Below are 11,820 nucleotides of genomic sequence, written 5' to 3'. Positions count from 1 at the left end.
TACTGTCATTTGTCACTTGTTATTGACATGTCCAGCCAGAAGAAACCTATAAAAAATTTCCTATAAATCAAAACTTAACATGGTTATGGATATCTTTGGGGGTTAATTATATGTGGAGCCTCAGGTTTTCTATGTTTTTTCAAAAGAATAACTGTATTTGGGCACATGACGAGCTCTGTGAGTAGAAATATTAGATGTTAGAAATGACCTGAACCTTTTAGAACAGTACAAAAGCTCAATTTTCTTGAAAATCTATGACATTTTAATGGACATGATTACATTTCGAAATGGCATTTTTAGCAAAAATGTAGAAATAACAACAAAAGAATAACTAAAATCTCTAAAACGGTGTTTTTGTTTAATTTTTCACATGTTGATGTCATTTCCAGTCTGAAAAAAAACCCTATAAAATCAAAATTTATCATGGTTATATCTTTCAGAGGTTAATTATAGACGGAGCCTCTGGTTTTCTGTGTTATTTATTTATGAAAAATAACCTTCTTCTTCGCTTATTAAAAAAGAAGCGCCACAGTAATGCTATTTTTGCTGCAAAATAATGCTGCTACATGTTTAATTTGACTTTTGTTTTATAGAAAGACCTATAATATTATATCTGCAAGATAATATATGTTTATTATAACATTACAAAATGCTTCAAAAATATAGAAAAAAGCTTGTTCATGTTAAAAATTTTCTCTTTATTTCTCTTCATATGGAAAAAATAACCCTTGAAACATACAGTGTATATTATGTTTTGGGTTTTTTTTTTAAAATACACAATCAATTTTAAAAATGTAGTTGTTTCAAACATAAGAAATGTGAATAATATGAGTTTTGAGTTATTTAGGACATGGTTCAGATTCAGTTTTTAGTCATTTTGGACAAATTTCAATTGCTTTTGGACGAATTTTGAGTCATTTTTAAAATTTTTGAGCAATTTAGGACAAGTTTGAAATCACCTTGGGCAAATTTTGAGTCATTTTGGAGATCTTTAGAGACTTTTCTTTTTTTTTTTTTTTTACAGTTCTTTGAAATTTAGGACACTTTTATTATTATTTTGGATTTCTTTTTTTTTTAGTAAACTGAGACATGTTTTCAAGCCATTTGGGTCATTGTTAGCAAATTTTAGGTCATTTAGGACATGTTTCAAGTTTATTTGGACAAATTTCCAATCATTTGGAAATCTGGCCACGTGAGGAGCTCTGTGAGTAGAAATAGTATACATTAGAAATGACCTGAACCTTTAGGAATAGTGTCTTCTGTCATTTGTCACGTGTTAGTCATTTCCAACCTGAAAAAAAAAACACTGAAACCTTTTAAATCAAGATTTGTCACTACTATGAATAACTTTTGGGGTTAATTGTATGTGGAGCCTCTGGTTTCCTGTCTTATTTCTAAAAAATAACCTTCTCTGGTCCTGTGAGGAGCTCTGTGAGTAGAAATATACGCCCTGTCGCTAGGCGGAAATCCAGAAAGGGGGTAATTGGGTAACAAGAATACTGTTCGCTGGTATCATGACCTCTACTTCTCCTTCGTATCGAGCTGCAATAAATGTTTCTGACATCCGAGTCTCCTGAGAGTCCTTCCAGCATGAGTTAACCTGATCTCACCACATTTCCATCACAATATTTATCATACCAACTCCCTATTCCTCGACGAATCTCTCAGCGAGATGCTCCTGCAGGCTCCAGACAGGCCTGAATGTTGTGAATCTTTTTTCTTTGTCCTTGCATGACGACATCTCTGCATCCATAAATCTAGAAGGTCGGATCGACTGGAGAGCCGGCGTCTCCTCGGCCGACCAAAAGTGAAATGTCTAACAAGAGGCGATGCTGTAATCAATTGAGGATCTCGCAGTAAATCTCACCGAGGTCCCAGCAGCTCAGAGCAATAAGTTAGGAAGCCTGCAGCACTGCGAGGTGGGGGAAAAGCCGCCAACACCTCAGGGCTCAGTGCAGGCTGGAAGAGCTCCATGCAGGCTGCTGGTTCACAGAAACATGCTGCTGAGGTCAGGCTCTGATGGGTCTATTACCTGCAATATAGGGCTTTACAGTGGAGCCTTAACAAGGAGACAGAGATGCAGCTGCAGGAAATAGAAAAAAGCAGCACTGGAGCACTTAGGGCTTGGATGTATGATTTTTAGGCTCTAATTGGTGCTTTTGACCTGTAAAATGGCAGAAAAGAGCTGCAGAGAAGCTGGATTTGATTTCACAAATGAACCTTTTGCGTTTAATGTACAAAAAGTTAAGGATTTTGTGTTTTCTCACTGTAAATCATGTGAGTGAATATATTTATTTTACCACTTTCAGTGCACTGTCAATGCAGCCACTTCATTTTAACATGACAGCCGCACATTAGAGCTCTAAAACTTTAAACTTCTTTCAAACATGATCATCAACAAGTGCAGTTAAGTCTAAAACTGTCCCATTATATAGAGATAGATAGCCTTTTATTGTCATTCAAAAATATGCACCAAAGAAGTGCACATTTAGGATTAAATTCAGCATAAATTAAATAATAAAACAATAAAATTTTATAATAATAGGAATAATAATAGGAATAATAATAATAATAATAATAATAATAATAATAATAACAATAATAATAATAATAATAATAATAATAATAATAATAATAATAATAATAATAATAATAATAATAATAATAATAATAATAAATAAATAAATTCCTTTTTATTTATAATAATAAGAATAACAACATATATCCAATACACTAGATAACATGTTATCTTACATATTTTGGTAAATACTACAACTACTACTACTACTAATGATGATGATGATGATGATGATGATGATTATGATAATAATATTAATATTATTATTATTATTATTATTATTATTATTATTATTATTATTATTATTATTATTATTATTATTATTTTGCTACATTTTAGTCATTTTTGTTTCATTTTATCATCTTGTGTCTCTTTTTGTGTTTTGTGTCTTGTTTAGTTCCATTTTTGCATTTTGTGTATAGTTTGTGTTGTTTTTTGTGTCCTGTCTTTGTCATTTTGTGTCTCGTTTTATCACATTTTTGTCATTTTGTGTCTGGTTTGTTTTGTTTTGTTTAGTGTCTGTTTTTGTGTCCTGTGTCTCATTTTGTGTTATATTTTTGGTATTTTGTGTCATGTTTATGTTGTTTCATTTTGTGTCTTGTTTTTTTCAGTGTGTCTTGTTTGTGTTGGTTTTGTTACATTTTTGTCATTTTGTGTTGTTTTTGTTTCTTGTTTTTGTCATTTTGTGTCTTGTTTTGTTACATTTTTGTCATTTTGTGTCTTGTTTGTGTTGTTTTGTTTCGTGTCTTTTTTGTGTTTTGTGTCTCATTTTGTTATATTTTTGTCATTTTGTGTCTCGTTTGTGTCATTTTGTGTCTTGTTTGGGTTGTTTTGTCTTTTCTCTTGTTTGTGTTGTTTTCTGTCTTTTTGTGTTTTGTTTCTCATATTGTTTTGTGTCTGGTTTGTGGTGTTTTGTGTCTCTTTTTGTGTTTTGTGCCTAGTTTTGTTACATTTTTGTCATTTTGTGTCTCTGTGTCATTTTGTGTCTTGTTTGTGTTGTTTTGTCTTTTGTCTTGCTTTTGTCATTTTGTGTCTGGTTTGTGGTGTTTTGTGTCTCTTTTTGTGTTTTGTGCCTGGTTTTGTTACATTTTTGTCATTTTGTGTCTTGTTTTGTTTTGTCTTGCTTTTGTCATTTTGTGTCTTGTTTTGTTTTGTCTTGCTTTTGTCATTTTGTGTCTTGTTTGTGTTGTTTTGTTTTCTGTCTCATTTTGTTATATTTTTGTCATTTTGTGTCTTGTCTGTGTTGTTTTCTGTCTCTTTTTGTGTTTCGTGTCTCATTTTGTTACATTTTTGTCATTTTGTGTCTTGTTTGTGTTGTTTTCTGTCTCTTTTTGTGTTTTGTGTCTCATTTTGTTACATTTTTGTCATTTTGTGTCTTGTTTGTGTTGTTTTCTGTCTCTTTTTGTGTTTTGTGTCTCATTTTGTTACATTTTTGTCATTTTGTGTCTTGTTTGTGTTGTTTTCTGTCTCTTTTTGTGTTTTGTTTCTCATTTTGTTACATTTTTGTCATTTTGTGTCTTGTTTGTGTTGTTTTCTGTCTCTTTTTGTGTTTCGTGTCTCATTTTGTGTTACATTTTTGTCATTTTGTGTCTTGTTTGTGTTGTTTTCTGTCTCTTTCTGTGTTTTGTGTCTCATTTTGTTACATTTTTGTCATTTTGTGTCCTGTTTGTGTTGTTTTGTTTCATGTCTTTTTTGTGTTTCGTGTCTCATTTTGTTACATTTTTGTCATTTTGTGTCCTGTTTGTTTTATTTTATGTCTTGTTTTAGTCTTTTTGTGTCTCGTTTTGTTATATTTTTGTCATTTTGTGTCTCGTTTGTGTCTTGTTTGTGTTGTTTTCTGTCTCTTTTTGTGTTTTGTTTCTCATTTTGTTACATTTTTGTCATTTTGTGCTCTATTTGTGTTGTTTTCTGTCTCTTTTTTGGTTTCGTGTCTGCTGCAGTTCACCTCAGGACCCAGGGGAGAGATTCTGACCAACCCTGGGAAAAAAAAACAACACAATCTAGTGAGTGTGGAAACATTTACCGGGAGATTGCAGACGATTTCACCGTTGAGGGAGCTTGTCGGGGGTTTGGATGTGGGTGGATGGACGGCTGGCGGTTGCCGAGGCCACAGCTCCGAGGCCTCCGGTCCCCACTAGGCCTCCATCTGAATCCAATCCACGCTCTGACGGATTGGGAGGCAAATTGACGGTGTCAGATTTCATATCACGGCCGCGGTCTAATAAAGAGAGGACGGAGGGGCTGAAGGTGCTGGGAGCCTCGTGCACGGCGACACACGTGCACGTTGCAGCTACACACTGCTGCAGTGACTCAGCCCGCTGTGTCAGTCCGGCCTGGACGAGCCTCCGGACATCACGGCTCAGACGACGACAGCAACACGAGGACCAGATGTGGAGCAGCAGCAGCAGCAGCAGCAGCAGCAGCAGCAGCAGCAGCAGCAGCAGCAGCAGCAGCAGCAGACCAGAGACACCATGAGTCAGGATGAAAGCCTCAGCCAGAGAACCACAGGAGACAGAGGTGTGTTTGACTGACAGCAGCCAGACTGGTGGGTTCGATCTGCCCTCTAGTGGCACAGCGGAGAACTTCATGCTGTGTTCTGGGTTGTGCTGTTGTCGGGCTCGTTTTCAGTCATGTTCATGTCATTTTGTGTCCTGTTTTCTTTATTTTTTTAATCCTGTTTTTTTTATGTTTTGTGTCTTGTTTGTGTTGATTTTTGCCCTGTTTGTGTTGTTTTGTGGCTCATTTCTGTTGTTTTGTGTCTTGTTTTGTTCATTTTGTGTCTTATTTTCTTCATTTTATCCCTATTTTTTGTGGTTTTTGTCCTGTTTTGTTGTTGTGTGTCAAATTTTCATAGTTTTGTGTCCAGTTTTTGTCATCTTGCGCTTTGTGTGTTATTTGTGTCTTGTTTGTGTCATTTTGTATTATTTTGTGTCTCGTTTTCTTCATTTTATCCCTAATTTTTAGTGTTTTGTGTCTTTTTTCATTGTTTTGTAAATACTTTTTGTTGTTTTTTGTCTTGTATTTGCTGTTCTGTGTTTCGTTTGCTTTGCTTTTTGTCACATTTTCTTAATTTTGTCTCCTTTTGTCTCATTTTTAAAATCTTTTTGCAGGAGAGCAACAAATCCCTGCTTCATTTGTCATCCGAGCCTCTGATTAGAATTAAATGTTGAGTTGACTTCATTCTGTTGCTGATTTTTATTGATGTTACAGTTCATGAATCCACACGGTGAGCAGCTCAAAGAGGAGATTAAATTAAATACAGCAGAGAAGAAAAAGAATCTTATTCCCGCAGAGCAGCGAGATGATCTTGGTGAGGAGGAGAAGCTGCTGAGGGGTTTTTGTCTCAAATCAGAATTGAAGGTTCCACATTTGGAGTTTGACATTTGTGACGGGTTGGAGTGGCGAGTCTCTGTCTCCGGACCTCCTGCTGCTCCGGCTTTAGTCTCGGCTCTGGAGAAATGAGTGGCTTCCTGCTGCTGCGAGGCCTCAGAGCTGTGAGGATGAAGCTCGGCTCTCCGGGGGTTCAGTCGGGGATCCTGATGGGTTTCGGTTAAAGAAATAGAAACAGACTCGGGACGAAGCTGGAGGTCTGAAACTGACCTAAATTAGACTCTACTGTAAATCACTTAATGCAGAACTGCACCATTTAATAACTGAGCAAGAGAGTGTAAAAGCAGCGAGAATTGTCAAATTTACGATAGTTCATGAATGTCTCGCGTGTTATTTTCATCCGACAAAACAGCCAAAAATAAACTTTGAACCGTTTTTGTTTCATTAAAAATCTGGTAATTGTTGTTTTTTGTGGTTTTGTGTTGCTTTGTGTCTCATTTCCGTCATTTTGTGTTGTTTTATGTCTTGTTTGTGTTGTTTAGTGTTGTTTTTACATCAAATTTTCTTCATTTAACCTCTCAGTTTTTACATTTTGTGTCGTGTTTTGTGTTATTTTTGTCGTTTGGTGTCTGTTTTTGGTCATTTCATGTTTTGTTTGTGTCTTTTAGTGTTGTTTTTGCGTGTGGTTTTCTGAGTTTATCTCTCAGTTTTTGCATTTTGTGCCGTGTTTTGTGTTATTTTTGTCATTTTATGTCTTGTTTGTAATGTATTGTGTCTCATTTTGGTATTTTTTGTTTCATTTGTCGTTTTATGTTGTTTTTTGACATTTTGTATTTCATTTGTGTCATATTGTGTATGTTTTTTGTGGTTTATGTTTCATTTGTGTTGTTTAGTGTCAGTATTTTCTTGATGTCTGTTTTCGTGTTATTTTATGTCCCGTCTGTGTCATTTTGTTGTTTTGTGTCTTTTTATGACTCACCTGTGTTGTTTCCTGTTGTTGTGTCTCGTTTTGTGTCATGTTTTTGTCATTTTGAATTATGTGGGTGGCTTGTGTCATTTTTTGTTGTTTCATGTCTTTTTTCCCTAATTTTATGTCTCATTTTCTTAATTTTGTGTCTTGTGTGTGTTGTTTTGTTTTTTCTTGTTTTGTCTCTGTCATTTTATCTGTCATTTGTATCATTTTGTTATGTCCCGTCTGTGCCATTTTCTGTTGTTTTGTCTTGTTTTGTGTCTTGTCTGTCTTGTTTTTTGTTGTGTCATGTTTATGTAATTTTGAGGCATTTTGTGTGTTGTCATTTTTTGTTGTTTTGTGTCTTGTTTTCTTCATTTTATGTCTCATTTTCTTCGTTTTGTCTCGTTTCAGTTATTTTGTCTTATTCTTTAGCTGTTTTGTGTATCGTTTTCTTCATTTTATGTCTCATTTTGTTTTTTATTTTGTTTTGTCTCTTGTTTCTGATGTTTTCTCTCATTTTTTAGTTGTTTTGTGTATTGTTGGTGCCATTTTGTGTCTTGATTGTGTGGTTTGTCTTGTTTTTTGTCTCGTTTTTGAGTTGTTTTATCTTATTTTTTTCATTTTGAATCATTTGGTGGGTCACTTGTGTAACTTTTTGGTTGTTTTGTGTCTTGTTTTCTTAAATTATGTCTCATTTTCTTCGTTTCTTCTTGTTTTTGTTGTTTTGTCTAATTTTTTTGTTTTTTTTTGTGTCTTGGTGTTGTTTCGTCTTAATTTTGTGGTTTTGTCTTGTTTTTGTTGTTTTGTGTCTCATTTTTAGTTGTTGTGCCTTGTTTTTGTTGTTTTGTGTCTTGTTCTTGAGTTCTTTTGCCTCGTTTTGTCCCAATCTTTAAGTTGTTTAGTGTCTTGTTTGTGCTTTTTTTGGTCTTCTTTTGTTTCTTCTTTTACTTGTTTTCGGTCTCGTTTGAGTTGTTCTGTGTCTCTTCACATGCATCACTCTGCATCTGCCGCACAAAGATGGACGGAAGCAGTTTTAAGACGAGTAAAAGATTTATTTCACATTGTTTTCTGTTAAATATTACCAGCTTAGTTTGAGGAATCAAAGACATCAAATAACTGCTCACAGGAAGAGTTAAGGAGGCTCATATGAAGAACAGGAGGGACGGAGTCCAGAAGAAACTCTGATCACATAACGAATAACCGAATGTCTGCTGATGGTGTGTGGTTTATTAAAGGACGGACAGATGGCGCTGGCTTTGTTTGTTCACCGACATCAGCCAGCCGTAAACCAGAACACTGAAAACATGGGCGACGTCTTCGTCCAATCGGAGCTGGAGGAAGATAAAACCGGGATGGAGGGTCAAAGGCCAGCAGGGCACCACGACAAGGGCGGACACAAAGTGAAGCACTGCAACCACGACACAACACACACACACACACACACACACACACACACACACACACACACACACACACACACACTTCACTGGAGATAAACAGTCTGAGCTCCATTGTTCACAGCCGACACTGCGTCTACACACCCGGCTTCACCTGAGTCCACTTTACAGCGAGGACGGAACTCAGGGAAACGTGGAAACCAAACACCGACGGGGACCAGGCGTTGTCTAAATAACGGCTACCCATGATGCCTCTCTGCCCTCTCGCCTGGCGGGAGGGAAGAGAGGCGACGTTCAGAGTGTCAGAGTCACACAGGCACTTGAGAGAAATGACAAAAAATCTCAAAAACAAACACGGAGACTTCCATTAAGGCACGACAGATAAACTACACTCACAAACGCCAGTCTTTGGGACGAGAACAACATGACTTCCTGCACATCCGCCTCCAAAACTTAGAAAACATCTGCCAACATCTGCAGCTCATCGCAAGCTGCTGTAGAAATGCTTTTAATGTGGAATCAGCTGCTATTTCTCTATTGTGAAGACGCAACTTTTCCTGCAAAACATCAGCTCCTACACTGATTATGTGTTGCTGCAATCTGGATTTTCTCTAAAACTTTCCCTATGATGTCAGTTTGGGGGTTTTAAAACATTTATTCTGCAGATTTGTGTTAATCTGAATGAGTAAAAATGTAAAAATAAACGATTCAAAAATCAGATTATCTTAATATAGCAACAGATACTGTCTAGTGTGAAGGAAAATACATTCGAATGCTTCCGTTTAACATTTACCAACAGATAACAGTTACATCACCCCGAAATACAGGTTTTAGTTGATAGAACAAAGCTGGAATTATTCTTTTTTTTCTTGTATAATTTCCTTTTTATTAAAGTCAGCAAATCCCATGAAAATTAATTAAAAAATCAGTTTTTCGTTACATTCTAACCTCTTGATCACAGAAATCTTTCACAATTCGTCATAAATAGCAAATTTTATTCAAACGGGAGAGAATAGTGTTTTTTTTGGACTATTTTCAGATGTCACATGATTTTTTTTTAATCCCCATTAATCAATTTGTCGTTTGATCTATAAAATATCAGAAAATGGTGAAAAATCCCAAGAAGACGTCATCAAAGATCTTCGGTTTACTGCCACAGAGGACTAAAGACACCAGAAAATAAACACATTTAGGAAGATGAAATCAGAGAATTTAGACTTTTTTTCCCTTAAAATTCTGTTAACTGATTATCAAAATAGTTGCAGATTAATTGAACAGTTAATGATTATTCAATTAATCATTGCAGCTCTGCTGATATGTGGCACAAATTAAGGGATTCACTTAAAAGAAACTTTAGTGAAATCACATATTTGCAGTCACTTTGGCTGTTAGGATTAAATAGCAGAGCTGTTACGACTTTTTGATTATCTATTAAAGTAATCGCCAACTATTTCAATAATCGATTAATCATTTTTAAACAAAAAAAGTTTAAATTTGCTGTTTCCAGGGTCAAAAATGTGAACATTTTCTAGCTTCTTTCCTTCTCTATGACAGTAAACTGAATATTTTTGAGGTTTTAGACAAAAAACATTCATCATCTTGAGCTTTGATCAACATTGTTCATCCTTTTTCTGACATTTTATAGATCAAACAACTAACTGATTAATCAAAAAAGCAATTCCAACAATGGACATTTGTTGCTCATTAACCATAATCAAGTGATGAATAAAAAAATCTAACTTAAAAGCAACAGACATGTGACATCAGAAATGTTTAGATGGTACTTTTGATGTGTAATTTATAAAATTTCCTCCAATATCCTCATTTATTTAAATTAGAAACAATAGTATGCACATTAAAATATTAGTATTTTGACATATTCATTCAAAATCTGGTGAAAATTTTCCAAATTCAGGCTTTTTTAATGGGGCAACTCCCTCCTTTAATTTAACCAGAAAGTTGCACATTTACCACAGAAATAACACATATTTGATACCTTAGTAGGAATTTATAAGACTATATATGTGAGATTTAATGAAAACAAACAGATTTCATGTCATCCTGTGTAAAAACGTGAACCACAACAACCTATTCAAGCTGCAAAATTCAATAAAATGTCATTTTTTTTGTGTATTTCCATGGGATTTGTTGACAGAAAATGACAAAAAAAGGGCCGATGGCTCGAGCTCTGTCACTGAACCTCTTTTATCAGAATAAATCAGCACCTAAAATCAGCAGAGGTAATTAGACACAGTGGAAACACACACACACATCCACACACACACACACACACACACACACACACACACACACACACACACACACACACACACACACTCCCTGTACACAACACACACTCACAGATGCAGACACACAATTAGCACGACGGGTTCGTAAATTCCCACGGAATCAAGAGTGTGTCATTGGCAACGTATGGAACAGTAATAGTGACAGATAAGATATATTTCCCTCTTTAAACCACTGATTCTGATCTTTTATTTTCCTTCATGGGTTTCACAACCTGAATCTCAGATTTATTGTGGATTTATCGTCGTCACTCCTCCCAGACCTGCAGCTCTGAACCTGTAATCAGCCCGCCACTACTTGCTCCCTCTTTTCTTTTGTTTTTGTGCACAAAGTGACAGTGTGTTAGTGTTTCTGCATGAGCCGAACAGTCTTTCTCAGAAGCAGCCGCTACAAGTCCAGAATCCGCCGAGGTGCAGAGGAGCGAGGCGACGGCGGCTTTAGCTCCGAGGCAGGAGGCCCTTCCTGTAGGCCAGCAGGCCGGCGGCGGCGGCGGCGGTAGACAGGACACTGGAGACGCCCACGAACCTGAGGAAACCTCCCACCGAAGGCAGGTTTCTCTCCCAGAAGGACGTGATGAAGGGCAGCGCCGGGACGTCCTGCAGCAGGAGACAAGGAGGTAGACAAGGAGGACGACAGGGAGGAGGACAAGGAGGACGACAGGGAGGACGACAGGGAGTACGACAGGGAGGACGACAGGGAGGAGGACAAGGAGGACGACAGGGAGGACGACAGGGAGGACGACAGGGAGTAGGACAAGGAGGAGGACAAGGAGGAGGACAAGGAGGTAGACAAGGAGGAGGACAGGGAGGACGACAAGGAGGACGACAGGGAGGAGGACAAGGAGGAGGACAGGGAGGACGACAGGGAGGACGACAAGGAGGACGACAGGGAGGACGACAAGGAGGACGACAAGGAGTACGACAGGGAGAACGACAGGGAGGACGACAGGGAGGACGACGACAAGGAGGACGACAAGGAGTATGACAGGGAGGACGACAGGGAGGACGACAGGGAGGACGACAAGGAGGACGACAGGGAGGACGACAAGGAGGATGACAGGGAGGACGACAAGGAGGAGGTAAAGGAGGAGGACAGGGAGGACGACAGGGAGGAAGACAAGGAGGACGACAGGGAGGACGACAAGGAGGACGACAGGGAGGAGGACAGGGAGGACGACAGGGAGGACGACAAGGAGGACGACAAGGAGGACGACAGGGAGGAGGACAGGGAGGACGACAGGGAGGACGACAAGGAGG

The 11,820-nt window shown here is 37.5% G+C and overlaps 1 protein-coding gene across 1 annotated transcript in view; it reads right to left on the bottom strand.

Moving 5' to 3' along the window:
• Positions 1–7,891: 7,891 nt before the first annotated feature.
• Positions 7,892–11,820, bottom strand: part of mao (monoamine oxidase) — a 51,495-nt gene continuing 47,566 nt past the window's right edge. The window contains exon 15 of the mRNA XM_023263140.3: positions 7,892–11,160. Within this exon, the coding sequence (XP_023118908.2) occupies positions 11,002–11,160 (159 nt within the window). The 3' untranslated portion in view covers positions 7,892–11,001. The remainder of the gene's footprint in view (positions 11,161–11,820) is intronic.

The sequence above is a fragment of the Amphiprion ocellaris genome, chromosome 11 (assembly GCF_022539595.1).
Source record: "Amphiprion ocellaris isolate individual 3 ecotype Okinawa chromosome 11, ASM2253959v1, whole genome shotgun sequence".
In the NCBI taxonomy this organism is placed as follows: domain Eukaryota; kingdom Metazoa; phylum Chordata; class Actinopteri; family Pomacentridae; genus Amphiprion; species Amphiprion ocellaris.
The sequence above is the reverse complement of the archived record's forward strand: the minus strand, read 5'-3'. Positions and strand labels throughout refer to the sequence as shown.